General features: G+C 29.0%; 1 protein-coding gene across 1 annotated transcript; it reads right to left on the reverse strand.

The window, feature by feature from the left end:
- Positions 1–607: 607 nt before the first annotated feature.
- On the reverse strand, positions 608–2,100 carry LOC106753550 (MLP-like protein 28). The gene is made up of 2 exons (XM_014635364.2): positions 1,850–2,100; positions 608–1,083 (listed from the first exon to the last, which is right to left on the reverse strand). Exons 1-2 carry the CDS (start codon positions 2,034–2,036, stop codon positions 812–814), a joined length of 459 nt encoding a protein of 152 aa, XP_014490850.1. The 5' UTR covers positions 2,037–2,100; the 3' UTR covers positions 608–811.
- Between the last annotated feature and the right edge of the window lie 13,682 nt (positions 2,101–15,782).

Below are 15,782 nucleotides of genomic sequence, written 5' to 3' on the forward strand. Positions count from 1 at the left end.
TACAAAAAGAATCTGTATATAAAATTTCTAAGTAACACTTAATTTATTTACAAATTTTAATCTGTACGTAATTATTCATAAAAAATTCTGAATTTTTAAGTTTCAAGAAGATATTCATTGCAACATTCTCGTCACCCTTCACATGATACTTTTGACCACTACGATACCATAGTTGTCTTTTCTCAGAATTGGCTTTTAATAATATACCCATGTGTTGTGTATCCCCTGCAACTGCATAATATATAGTCTCGTGGAAGAAGCCTTCAAAACCCAAAAGAATCATTTTTTGCCTCAAGATCATCATTTAACTAGATAATAATCACCTCCATTAAAATTCATGATAAGAAAATAAATTAAGAGCATCGCATATCCATCTATAATTTTAAAACCCATTTCTATATAATATTTTAATTAAACAACTTTAATTACCGTAATCTTATATAAAATTGTTACTTCTTCTCTGAAGTCGGTGATCTCATCATAAACTGCTATTCATAGTGTATTTGGTGTTTCAATTGATTAAAAATTCCATAACTTGTCATTAACGCGTTTCCACGTGTGGTGAAGATTTGGCAAATCAACTTTAGTTTAAACAATGCACAAAACCTCTAAAGCACAGCTCATATACATATATATAATAATGTGAACAATAAATATGCATTATAACGAACACTATAACATGAAACTTAGCACACTTGAAGGCGTCACTGATTACATGCATATCCAAATTTATTTAATACAAAGGAAGGATCCTTCTGCTCAAACACATCCATTATTTCTTTTGTTTTTTTATTCATAAAGTTTTGGAGAGCTATGCCTTGAGAAGATGACCATCAATGTCACTGGTGCATTTGTGGAGGTACTCGATGTAGCCATATGGAGGTTCAACTTCTTCACCAACCTTCTCATATTCAATGGTCCATTTTATGATAGCACTTCCATTCTCCTTATCAATTGCTTGAAGTATCAGCCTAAACACCTTGAACTTGGGATCGATCTCTTCACCGAAGAGTTTGTAGATGATTGTTTTGTTTGCTTCATCAACGGATTCAATACTCTCATGACATGTTGTAACCTTACCATCTATTCTTTCCCAAATAATTAACATTAGTATAAACAATTATTGCATAACAACTACACGTAAAAAATTAATTCATCTCTATATATATAACATCTTTTAATCTACACAAAAATAATACATAAGATATAAGAAATGTCTCAACCCATACACAAAAGTATAAAAAACATAAAAAACATGAATATGAAACCTTTGAATACTAGATTTCTTTTTTTAAAAAAAAAAAAAAAAAAAAAACCAAGTTAGACAAATAAAACCATCTCACAATACAAAAACTGAAAAGTAAAACATCTTTTGATCTCTTACACCCAAATTACACAAATAAAACCACCCTGTAGGACAAAAGCTAAAAGGTAAAGTATCTTATATAGTTTACTAACCCAAATAATATAAAAATAAATAATTTTTGATAGAAATACATTTTAAGCTTAACTCAATCATATAAAACGAATTTATATTTATATTCACTTATATATTATAATTTGATCTTATCTATAGTCGATGTGAAACTTCCCTCACATCGAGGTATATAAATCTTGAACGTGAAACTAAACATTAGTAGCTAATAGCGAATGAAACAATATGTCCACACAAATTCTTATCCAAATCGATATAAACACACATGTTTACACATTTAGGAGGTTTGAGAATCTATAAGCATCATACAATAATATATTTAAACAAAAGTCTTATGTATATAATGGTTTAAACAATTCTATTGCCTCTTTTGTATTTATATTTGTCATATATATGTATTAGAAGTTTAATTACCTATGACATAAGTCCAGTGCTTGATGGACTCATTATGATGCCAGTCTTCACCATGGTGCAGCTTGGATCCATGAACTCTTTCAGCAAGGTTTTGAACATGATGGAGTTGAGTTGCGAAGAGGTTGTACCACTTTTCAGCAGTTGCATGAACACCAATTTCAGTGCTGATTTTGCCCAAAAGAGTCATGGTGAAGAAGAAAGAAGATGCAAGAAATGGAAAGGAACAAGATGAGAAAGATGAGAATAATGATGCCACTATATCCCACTTATATAGAACACAATTTGCCCACTCCTCTCACAGCTAATTCAATTGTGGGGTCTCTATACCCGACAATAAAGAGGTAAATGACCAATATTTTTTCTTTAAGAAATAAATTCACTTCAGGTTACTCAATTTTTTCTTTTTTTATTCATCAACTGGTGTCAAATTTTAATATCAAGCCTATTATCATATTCTCAATTATAGACTTAAATCAAAGATTTATAATATAATATGTAAAATGTCAAACTAATAAATAAGACACGGAGAACATAATATGAGGTAATAATTAATTCCAATATAAATGAGGAGGAACTTTTAAAATATGTAATTGAAAAAAAAAATTCTGCTTAAAGTCATCAATTATTGGATCAGTGCCAATGGCTTATTTTATTTAGTGTTTATGTATCTTGATTGGTAACACGTCTCTTCAATAATATTGTCTGTTTTAGGTAAAAACTTGACAAGATGTCAATGCATTATTACCTAATACATTCCATTTTATATTATTTGCATTCACATGATTCATAAGATTCTTTTAAAAAAAAGTATTTTTTTGAATACTAGAGCAATATTTCGTTCTTATAAATCAAATATGAGATTGAATGTAATCATTATGGCGGATAATACTTACAACGACTACCTATGATCATTAATCTTCTTACATTTTATTACGAATATCTTTTTATATTAAATAAATATAAAATAAAGTACAAATTATGAAATAAGTTAGGAAACTAAAAACAAAAATTATTAATATAAATGTTTTACATATGTAATAAAATAAAAATATTTTATTAATATAAAACAAGAAAAAAAAAACATCAATAATATTCGAATGAGTATAAAATAATATATAAGGGGAATAACGCCTAAAAACATCATCATTACAATTGATTATTTCGTTTCATAATTTAAGTGTAAATAATATTAATAAAAATATGTTATACAAGTTATAAAGATCAGGTCAATATTAATTTCTATTCTTAATGACAATAATATAAATAGTTTATTTAAATTAGAGATGTATGACATTTTAAAATTAGATCTTGCATATGAAATTGCTTTGTAGGATCATATTTTTTTAAACGCTTTATAAAAATATTAAGGGTTTACATCATTGTCCATTAACAAATAATTTCACTAAAAAAATTATGTCGTCATGCTAATTACACCTTAACTAAATCATATTTTCCTAAGATTTTATATTTGCAAGTTAAATATGACATCACGTAGGAAAGATATTCCCCTAAGAAACAGAAACACATTCTCATAATTTTACAAACCCAGAACAGTAAAGATCGCAAATCTCTTGATGTAACACATGTCTCTTTCCCAGTGAGGTGTTGAACACATAATTTTATAAAATTCAGAACTTGATGCAATGCTTTAGTTAAACTAATGATTGTGTACCGATATGCTAGATTAAGGCGTGTACATACTATCAACTTTGGGACCAAGCACCACCCAAGATAAACATTAGGTTATTTACTTATGTCGTCTTTTTAAGGTGTTCATCTAAATTATCCAGGTAGTTCTTTCAAATCGTTCATTTAAATCGTTCTTTTAGATCGTTCACTTAGGTCGTGTTCAGCAAGTACTCGATCAATCATGGTTTTACAAGTATTCGGCTAAACTTGGCCTCAACCGTTTGGCTATACTTTGGACTCAACTGTTCGGTCAACATGGTCTCACAGGTACTCGGTCAAACTTGGCCTCAATCATTAGGCCACACCTTGGCCTCAATTGTTCGTCAATACCTTTGCCTCAACTACTCAACCAACCATGGTCTCACAGGTACTCGGCCAAACTTTGCCTCAATCATTCGACCATAACTTGGCCTTAATTGCTCGGCCACCCATGGCCTTACAAGCACTCAGCCAAACTTGTCCTTAATCGCTCGGTCATACCTTGGCCTCAATTGCTCGGCCAACCATGGCAACAATGGTACTCGGCCAAACTTGGCCTAAATCGTTCGGTCATACCTTGGCGTCAACTACTCGACCAACCATGGTCTCACAAGTACTCAACCAACCAAAGCCTCAATGATACTTGGCCAAACTTGGCCTCAACCTGTCGCCCATTCTTTGGACTCAACTGCTCTGCCAACCATGGCCTCAAAGGTAATCAGCTAAACTTGGCTTCAACCATTCGGTCATACCTTGGCCTCAACTGCTTGGTCAAGCATGGCCTCACAGGTACTCAGCCAAACTTGGACTGAACTATTTGGCCTTAATTATTTGGCCTCAAGTGTTCGGCCTTACCTTAGCCTCAACCAGTTGGCCTCAAGTGTTCTAAGTCATAAAGGGTGTGTTTTGTATCAAAATTAAGTTTGAAAATAACAGTTTTTGAACTGTTATCAAATCTCCACGACATGTCACTTAAGAAGGATCAGTAGCCTATCCGGCTCGACCGTCAAAGGCATGACCCGTTTTAGTCTTCCAACCACTCATATTAATCAATGAACAAAGAGGACACAAAGACAAAAGTCAACCAGAGAACTCGTCCTTATCAGGAATGGTATGTGCAAAACCCCTTCATAGAATAACATCATGCTCGGGCTCGGGAGGCTTGTGTACCGTACGATCTGCCAGATTAAGTCGTGCACCGTTCGGTCTACCTTGGAACCAAGCACCACCCAGGTCGTCTACCCAGTCCATCCACCCGGGTCGTCCTCCTAGGTCATCCACCTAGGGCATCCTCCTAGGTCGTCCACCCAGACCGTCGTCCCAGGTCGTCCACCAAGGTCATGTTATGTGTGACCTAACAATATGGTCAGATTATCAGTGGTAATGACTCATCAAGCCCCTAATGCATATTAAGGTGTGATTGGGTCCTCATTAGGCTAGTGAAAGGTAAAAGTCCATCATAACTAGTATAAATAAAGGTCTCAAGTATGACTTTAGGATCATTATGCATAATATATGCATCACTTGTTGTGTTAATCATTCGTTTATATTACTAACTTGAATTTCGGAGTGTCTTTGACAAGTACCCACCCACATAACTTTGAAACAAAGGAGGAAGAACAAACAACATAATTTGGATGGTGGAGAACCACTAGAAAATTTATTTAGCTTTCAGGACAACATAGAATGTTTGAGTAAGCAACGCAAACCCATTGGACAAGTTGAACTTGCAACTAAGAACATGTAATCGCTGATTCTATATCACCACCGGCACAAAAAGCTTTTCCATTCCCTAGTTAACACAAAAAAAGAGATGATAAACTACATAAGAATTAATCCAACCAAGAATTTTATTAATCTTCTTTATAGCTTTCACTTTTTGTTATCAGTTTTGTAAACAATTTTTGACTCTGTATATTACATCTATAATTGTGTTACTTCCTCCTCCACTTTATCATTAATATCACAAGTTAGACTGAAGGGTCATTCTCATATAACTCCAAATTTCTTTTTATTTGAACTACATGTAAAACAGCAAAGGCCATACATACTGTCATTCTCTTACAACAAAGAATCGTGTTTTCTTTTACTTGTATCATTATTACAAGAAAATGTATTTTGTGTGGCTTTGAAAGGGGAACTTTGTCAGGATATTATTTATTATATGTATACGTGTGTTTGTGTGGCATGTGTAAATCCAGCGCGAAAACAGTAAGCCATTTCTTCTGCCGCTGGAAGGTAGAAAAAAAGATTTTGATGTAAAACAAAGATTAGGTTCAAGGCTTATCTTCTCTATCTTTCAACAAAACCTAAACGAGAGAAAAAGAAGAGAACCAGAGCACCACTCCCACTCCACGAGAACAATGCAGAACGACAATGAAAGTGATGAGAGTGGCACGAGAAGGCCAAAGAGAACCACACCACAAGATTTATCAGAAGAGGACGCCTACAAGAAAAATGAAGTGCAGTTCACTAAGAGTAAAATAGGTTAAAATTAAAGATATTATGTCGAAAATAACATCATTGTATCTAGGTATAATAATTGGTCGGATTGGATATGGATAATGTCTATCCGTAACTCGACCCGCTGGATAAAATTATATCCGTTACCCGATCCATTATCTGTTGGATATTTGCATAAAAAAAATTCACAAATTTTTTTCAACCTACGGATACCCATTGAATATACGTTTTCAATCCACGAATATTTTTGAAAAATTATTTTATAAGTTTTTAAATGAAATCTGAATTAAATTGCAAAAACAATACAAATAATATTTAAAACATATATCCAAATAAAGTAAATGGATAAATAAAGAAGTTGTTGCATAGATGCAGGAAGAGTCAAAAGAATAAAACCTAATTTTAGGATAAAAACGTAATTTCAATTTTTTAGCGAGTAAGTTGTATTCGCGGTTAGATAGTGTAATACCCGCATCTTAACTGTTTATAAGCGAGTATTAAAATATCCGCTATCTGCAACCCACGAGTAGTAAATATCCATAAATATTAACTATCCGTTGTGAATTTTATCTATGAATATCCACGTACATAGATTTTTTTTGTCATATCTAATTATATCTTTATTTTAAATTAAAATTAATGTAAGTTAAATTTTATTACAAAAGTTATCATTCTCCTATTCAATTATAGTAATAATTGACTCATAAAGTCTCATCATATTTAATATTATGTTACAGTTTTAATAATTAAGACGGATGGAGTATAATTATCATAATAATTAAAACCTAATTTTTGCACTAGATGTTTTAACTTTTCATCACTTAATATATAACCAATCTCTCATTTTAGAATTCATTCATTGAAATCAAACCATTTTATCTCAAACTCAAACATTTATATTCAATTAACACAATTCCGGCATAAAATCAAATACTCTGATCTATTAAGGTTTGTATACTTATGTGTAAATATTTATACCAAAGATTTTATACAAAACAATTTTTGATTAATTATATGAAAATATCCTTATAATTCTGAACTAATAAAAATTCATCTTTTTACTCTGAGGATGCCATATATATAAGACCTCTAATCCTCTTATATACAAAACTTTTCAGAACCAACCCAAAAGAAATGAGAAAAGAAAAAACTTACTTTAAAATAAATTTTAATAAGACAAATGTGCTCTATTATTCACTAAGATCTCTACAAAATGATGACCATATCTTTGAGAAATAGAAACGTAATGATTTTTATAAATAAAGTTTGAATATTTAACTTTTTTTTTCTATTTAAACTTTACCATTAAAATATCAAATATTTATATTTATATCAATTATCCCACTTTCAATTAAATAAATCCTTACATAACCAATTGTATTTAGTCGCTGGACAAGTAAAAATTTTCCTTTTATTATAAAAAGTCACCAGTGAAAAAATTTATACGCCATAATACCTTCCACCTTATTATAACGTACAAAAACTTCTACATCATATAAAACTTTTACAATACCTTCCACCATATTATAACGGACTTCAGAAACTATGTTATAAAATGTGCAGACTTATTATATCTTCAGTAATTACGTTATAAAAAGTCATTTTTGTATGTTATAAAAAGTCATTTTCCACTAGTGAATAATGTTAGAAATAATGCAAATTTCTATTATATTATAAAATGTACAGACTTATTATATCGTCCAAAACTATATCTCTAGTAACTATGTTATAAAAAGTCATTTTTTTACATTATAACAAGTTATTTTTCCACTAGTCAGTAATGTTAGAAAGAGTTGTAATTTTCTTTAAAAATTTAAAATATCAAAATGAATTACTGCGAGCCACATGCAAACTTAAATGTGGACTGAAAGTTATCAACCAATCATGAATGTGAATGTGACAAGTTGTGAGCATGGAACTCATTTGAATATAAAAAAAAAAAAAAAGTTGAATTTACATTAAAACACGTTGACACCGATGGGTAAGTTAAAATGGTTTTCCACACCATTTGTTTCTCTGCATATAACAACAAATCCAGAACTAACTTAAGAAAAAAATTCTAGAATGGTTATTGACACTTGGCTTCCGTGTGTAGTACTATTGAAGAGAAAATGCGAAGATTGATTTGTGAATAAAGTTGTATTCATTTGACGTGATATAAAACGATGGAATTATATTGATTTTGCAAGATATAGTGATTTCCAAATTTTCACTCATGTGCTAAAATTTGCAGCAATTTGAATTAAAATGACATATTTGCCTTCGTTGATTTGTAAAATACAGGTTGGCTTCGTTTTACATCAAGAGGGAGCGAATTGGTGTTAGTTCAAAAACAAAATTTTTTCGCAATCTTGGTATGAAAATTCAAAGCTTTTGATCTTTCCTTGAAATGCAAGTAATGAAAATTTCAGTGCAGCGGAAAAACGTAGTTGACTGCTAAACAGATAAAGTCAACTGAAATATAGAGTGCAGGGACAGAGAAAATCAAACACTGGTTTTTATACTGGTTCGGCCAACAATGCCTACATCTAGTGTCCTTCCAATCTTAGAAGCAAATGCACTATAATGGTTGCGGTTTTTACAACAAGGAATTTGTAAAAGCACCACGCAAAAGTATAAATATCCTCTCTAACCCAAAACCAAATATAGCTGCACACACAAAACTAAAATTGCAGCAAGAATCCCCTCTTCTACAATCTGAACCCACGTTGAACAATCCTCAACGTGTAACCAGCACTCTTCACAGGATGTCAAGCCTATCATAGCACGCTTCACAGGTTGCCAAGCCTATCACAGCAGACTTCACATGTTGCCAAGCCTTCAGTCAAATACAACAGTCTTCACAAGATGTCAAGCCTTCAAGATCAAACCAGAAGCACCTTCTTTGTGCAAATGTTGATCAATTAGTGTGCACAAAAGACTCCTCAATCTGAATCTCTCTCAAGAAAGATCACCACCGTCTTCTTGGAGAATTCTTGGAGCTTCCTAACCTGAGAACTTTCTCTGAAATAGGACAATGAAAATGTTAGATCACAAAAGTCTCAAAACAAATCGTGTTATGTTCTATTTATAGTTTTCCTGTCATTCTCAGTCAAATAGCCTACTAATCCAGTCTACTGTATTAAAACAGTTATAATAGACAGTCAACACAAAGGCTCCTCAGTCAACCAAATCAATGCACATTCATGGCACTTGACCCAGTCAGTCAATACTAACTAACTTTTGAAAATATAGCCATTGGAGCAAGTAGGCATAACAAAATTCCAAAAGTAACAGTAACACGGTCGAATAGGTGTTCCACACTGTCGACTGACACTTGAAATATCACTTTGAAATTCTTTTCAACTCAAAATTTCATCAAGCACATGTTCACAAAATCTGTACAAAGATTTTAGCATAGTCGAATCCATTACTAGTGTATTCGACTGAACCAGACCTTTGTCATAACAAATATAAGTTCATAAAAGTGTTTGTGAGCTTTTCTTCAAAAATGTGCAGAAGTAATCAAAATCATTTTATCACACATTTCAATACAAGCATGTTCCATACATATAACACATTCAATCATAGGAACACACATTGCAAATCAACACAACATGTTCAACAAAAGCATTTTTCAAATCAGTTTGATATATCAGCTGAACATGTAAACTTGGAACATATGTACTGTTATTAAGCAGTGTGTTGTCATCATCAAAAACCAGTTTGATTTAGAGTTTTTATTGTCAACAATCTCAACAAGTACATCTTGATGCCGATGGCGACACTTAGATTAGGATCAGACAAAATTTTCAATTAATTCTTTGAAGAGGTTGAATATTGTTAATGTTAACAAGTGTTTAGCAACACGTACAACGTCGTTGATGATGAAGACGAAGTGCAACCACAACATCAGAGTCCTCAACATGAGCACCATGTGCAACCTCCTCCCTATCCTTCAAATCCTAATATGATGACTCAAATGTGGTAGGGGCTACAAGACTTGCAACACATAATGCAAAATATGGAACAAATGCAGAGGTGGATTCAGCGTATTGAAGATAACTTGTCCAACTAATCCCTCAACATGAACCGAACATATGATAACTTGAACCATAATGTTAACTTAATTTTGCACCATTTAGGTGACTAAGTTCTTTGCTATTTGATGACTGTATTACATGACTTATTATAATACTACTAGTAAAAAAATAGGTTTGTAACACGTTATATACGCTTCGGTTTCGTAAAAACCGATGTATCAAAACGCAGTAGTATTTTTGTAATTAAGTAATTTATTAGCACATATTTTTCTCATAAAGAAAATGACAAAATTTTTATCATCTCATAATTAAAGTGTAAATAATATTAATTAAAAATATGTCATACAAGTTATAAAGATCAGGTCAATATTAATTTCCATTCTTAATGACAACAATATAAATAGTTTACTCAAATTAGATATGTATGACATTTTAAAATTAGATCTTGCATATGAGATTGCTTTGCATGATCACGTTGTACCATTTTCTTTATATATTTTTTTGTATACGCTTTAGAAAAATATTAAGGGTTTACATCATTGTCCGTTAACTAATTATTTCACTAAAAAAATTATGTCGTCTTGCTAATTACACCTTGACTAAATCATATTTTCCTAACATTATATTTGCAAGTTAAATATGACATCACGAAGGAAACAGAAACACATTCTTATAATTTTGCAAATCCAGAACTGTAAAGATCGCAAATCTCTTGATGTAGCACTGTCTCTTTCCCAGTGAGTTGTTGAACAGATAATTTTACAATAATCAGAACTTGATGCAATGCTTTAGTTAAAATAATAATTATAATTTTGTTTTTAAGATTCAATATCTGCATTACAAGGATGTCAAGTTTTAATTATTATGTAAGGAAAAAGTAAAAGTGATAGAAATATGAATATTTTATTATATATTGTTTAAAAAGTAAAAGTGATAGAAATATGAATATTTTATTATAAAATTTCTTGGAGCTTACCTGCAATCGAACATGTAATCGCTGATCTGATCTATATCACCACCGGCATAATTCGCTTATTTAAATTCAATAATTTCATCTCAAACTCAATAATTTATTTTTAATAAACACACAATTTTGGTGTAAAATCAAAACTTACTCTAGAATAATTTTTAATATGATCTCTACAAAATAATTAGAGATGTAATAATTTTATAAATAAAGTTTGAATAATTAACTTCTTCTATTTATAAACTTTACATTTAAACAATCATATGTTTATCACTTTATATCAATCATACCACTTTCTATTAAACAAATCCTTACACTAAGCAATTGTATTTAGCCGCTGTACAAATAAAAGTTTTCTTTTTATCAGCACAAATAAAAGGTACGGTTAGAAAGAGTTGTAATTTTCTTTAAAGATTTAAAATATCAAAATGAATAAATGCGAGCCACATTCAAATTTAACGTTAATTGAAAGTTATCAAATTTTCCACAGAAATTTGAATTTACTATGATAATGATATTTTAACAATATTTTAATATTATCTATTGTGTTATTTTGTGATTAGTCTATGTTGATGTTTATGATTATTATTATTAATTATAAAATAATTTTAGATCAATCATATAATGACATGTAAATGATATTAAAATATTATAAAAAAATTGTAAAAATATCATTATCTTATAACGTTGACACGCATGAGTAAGTTAAAATGAAGTCTAAAAAAGATTTTCTAGAATGGTTATTGACAGTAAAGTAGCATACTCTCGTATTTCATAGTACAGTCCTTGGTTGTCAGTATCATAAAACGAGAAAAGTAAGCATGTGCCGTGCATGTGCCGTGCATGTGCCGGATCGAAGACAGTTAGTTAGTTGCTTGTGGCTAATAGAAAGTTGGACATGATTAGAATCTAATTAATGTTTCAACTGATGAAGAAGATGGAAATGGATGAATCTTCATTCATCAAAAACTATAATCACTCTAATTTTTACGCGTGAAATTAGTGTCTTCTCTACATTAAATTAATATTATTCACAATTCCTAATTTAATTATAGGGACACATTATTCACTTATTCAACCTTAATTTAAATAAATATTAAAAAAATAATACTAAATTAACTTACACTTACATTAAATTCAAATAAGATCATTTTAGATATTATAAACTTTGACATCTTAATTTATATTGATATTTAATGTTCATCCATCACATAAAAATTTATTAAAAAGAAAAATAAAATAAAAGAGCACAAGGTATGGAAGATCATACTAGACTTATGATAAATATTATACTTCATAAAAGATGGACAAATTGTACTTGTTAGGGAAAAATATATAAATAAATACATAGACATAAAATAATAAGATACTTATACTATTATCTATGAATTAAAGTTAAATTAAGTAATATATTAATACAATGAATTTTCTCACAAAGAACATGAGAAAATTTGAACTACATATGCTCACAAAAATGTAAGCATCCACCGATGTTATCTCCTTTTAAAACATCAAATTCAATAAACTATGATAAACTAAAAAAAAATCACTCTCCAACCAAAGTTAAAAGTTCTATCTCCAAGAATGATGCAAAGTTGAAAAAGCTAAACAACTACCTTAAGTCAATTAGCAGATTGAATTTTTCATATTACGTCTATAAATGAAATCATCATATCCTCCTTAGTTTGAGTATTTAAATATTCTAACACCAAAAAATTAGAAAGTATTACTTATATGTTTCTTAACTTTATTCTCACTTATATACACTAACTTCATTCTCACTTATATACACTAACTTCTTAATTTTAAAAATAGTATAAAGAAATATTAGATTTTGAAATTTACTATGAGTTTTCATCCCCAAATCATTCACATAACGACCATGATGGTATCTACTTGAATCACTTTATCAAACAAAATGACTACTAGGAGGCTTAATAAACTGAACCACTAAATCCAAAGAATAAAAAGAAATCAAATCCTAAAATATTTCTTTCAACCATTCTTACAATTGAATAGTAATAGAACAAATGAAAAAAAAAAATTCAACATTATTTTCATAGAAAGAACATATAAAGTATAAAACCATTCATACTTTCTAATATCAAAATCAATAGATAAAAATCATAGAAAAATATTATAGAACCAAATTTTAATTAGTGATACGTTATACAACCAAATCAAATTCTCTTAACCAATATATTCGATACTAGAAGAATGACAAATATATATATATATATATATATATATATATATATATATATATATATATATATATATATATATATATATATATATAACAAAATTAACATGAGATAGACCAACGGTAAACTTAAATAATTATTAAAAATAAATTAAATATCATTAATTAAACTATCATTAACTAAACAAATATAAATATTAAAATTACCCAAAAACAAATTTGAGAGCATAAATATATATCAAATACATTAAGTTTAACTAAAATTTTATGTTTTAATTTTAATATAGAATTAACTTGATTTTATATTCATTGATTATATAATCGAGATTATTAGTTTGTAATTTAGTAATATTAACTGTTTCGGCAGTTTTCTGATATCAAAAGTTTAATTTTGAAAACAATGATAATAAATATTAATTAATACATATCTTATTATAATTTTTTTATTAACGTTGACGTAATTATAACACGTGATTAAACCGTTAATTAAAATGATTTTTAAGTTAATTTATCTTTAACAGGTCGGTCTTTATACACTCTTATCCAGTCTAATGTGAAGAATTACAACTGTGTTGTTGATTTAAGGATTTGAGTGATATACTGCACATTAACATTTGAAGTTTTGAAGACATTTTCCCGAATAGAAAGTAAAAATTATTTAAATAATTTGAATTTATATATACGAACAAAACATTTAACTTGAACAGGTTTCAAACCAAAGGAAAAACAACATATCCTACTTCTTATGACAGCCAATTGCAATATCTTCAATTTTGTTTCTCTTTTCCAAATATCTGAGATTTTATTTATTTTATTTCATAATGAATTTTATTTCCCTCATGTGTCGTGTGTAGAATGTGTTAGGTGAGATTCACATCCACATTGTCTAATGATTTTCACGACATAAATCTTATAAAGTTTTTCTCCCTTTTTGCATAAACCAACCATAGTTTGAAATGATTCAGTTATTGATGGGTCGGTATCAGTACTTTTTGTTTAAAAACATGAATCATTTGCTTATATTTTTGTAAGTTACATGCTTTCATGCTCCTTTTTCGGATAAAATGAATTTATCGATCTCCTCGTTTCATTAAAATATTATAATTTTATACCACCATCCATATTTTTTTATTAGAAAAAATTCTTTTAAAAACTATTTTTATATAGCTTTTTATAACATTTTGACAACATATGTAATAGTTTGTGATAGATCCGTTTCAAATATTTTTTTTTAAAAAATAAATTTAAACAGACTAACAAAAATAGTGACAACTGTTATTAAAATTTTCTTAAAAAAAATTATTAAAATATCATGATCTTTTTTATTATTATACCATTTAACAAATTATTTATGTCCCTATTTTTAAGCAACATTTTTCTATAAAAGTAACAAACCACAATGAAACCAATATAATGTTAAATATTACATAACGATTGATGAAAATATCAAAAACCACTACTCAAAATTTATATTAGATGACATTTATATCTCCTTTAATTTAAAATAGCTATTCTTCTTCTTCTTTTACTCTTTTTTTATAAAATAATAGTCATTGCTTAATATTTTTAAAAGGAATATTCGTTTTCTTCATCATTTTAAAGTATAACTTCTTTATGTTTCTCCTATTTTTTTTTACCAATATAATAAATTCTATATTTTAATTTTTATGCTCATATTTTTAAAATTTTAATTAATATGGTATTTTTAAATAAAAATATGCGTAATTTTTCTAAAATTATAAAAAGAAGGAGTATTAATCATTAAAAGCGTAGTTAAGATAAAAGTGTTCTTAAAAATTAGAAAACAAATTAAGACTATTTTACCAAACCCATGGATGCTAATTTTAAAGATTTAAACCTCTTTTTGGTCCCTAAGTTATGAGCGGATGTTCAGTTTAGTTCCCGTTTTTAAAAATGTAAATCTTTGGTCCCTAAGTTATAAAAAAATGCATCAAAAGAGTCATTTTTTGACTTGAAATACTGTTTTTGGTTGTTTCTTAACAACTGCTACATCTTTAGATTGCTCTGATTTGTTTCTTAATAATAACAACACTTTAAATTGCTCTTTATACTTTGACCATGAACATAAAAAAAGACTCATTTGATACATTTTTTATAACTTAGGAACCAAAGGTTTACATTTTTAAAAGCTAGGACTAAACTGAACATCCGCTCATAACTTAGGGACCAAAAAGAGGTTTAAACCAATTTTAAAACTAAAGAAGAAGTAAGTACATATAAATAATTTTAGAAAAATTATGTCATCTTTTTAACTTAAATAGTTAGACTTATTGCTAATGAAAAATCACATAATAAGATACCAAAATTACAATTTTGGTTACAGACTTAACTTCTGCCATGGAATATACACACACACACATATATATATATATATATATATATATATATATATATATATATATATATATATATATATATATTATTATGTTTGGAGTTTCAATGTAAAATTTGATTAGCAATTTCATTTTCTATACTAGGGTTTCAAAATGGACCCCGTAGTTTAATTAGTTGGGAGAAGTTGATAAATTATGTTCTCTATATAAGAGGGATATGGTAGAAATACTCTTCATCATCTCCATCTTTGTCTCC

The sequence above is a fragment of the Vigna radiata genome, unplaced genomic scaffold, assembly GCF_000741045.1.
Source record: "Vigna radiata var. radiata cultivar VC1973A unplaced genomic scaffold, Vradiata_ver6 scaffold_137, whole genome shotgun sequence".
Lineage (NCBI taxonomy): Eukaryota > Viridiplantae > Streptophyta > Magnoliopsida > Fabales > Fabaceae > Vigna > Vigna radiata.

Excerpts from the sequence above, each read along its gene's own strand:
- LOC106753550 (XM_014635364.2), bottom strand. The coding sequence starts at position 2,036 with ATGACTCTTTTGGGCAAAATCAGCACTGAAATTGGTGTTCATGCAACT. Across the intron at positions 1,084-1,849 it reads GCACTGGACTTATGTCATAG|ATGGTAAGGTTACAACATGT; the intron begins GTAATTAAACTT and ends GGGAAAGAATAG.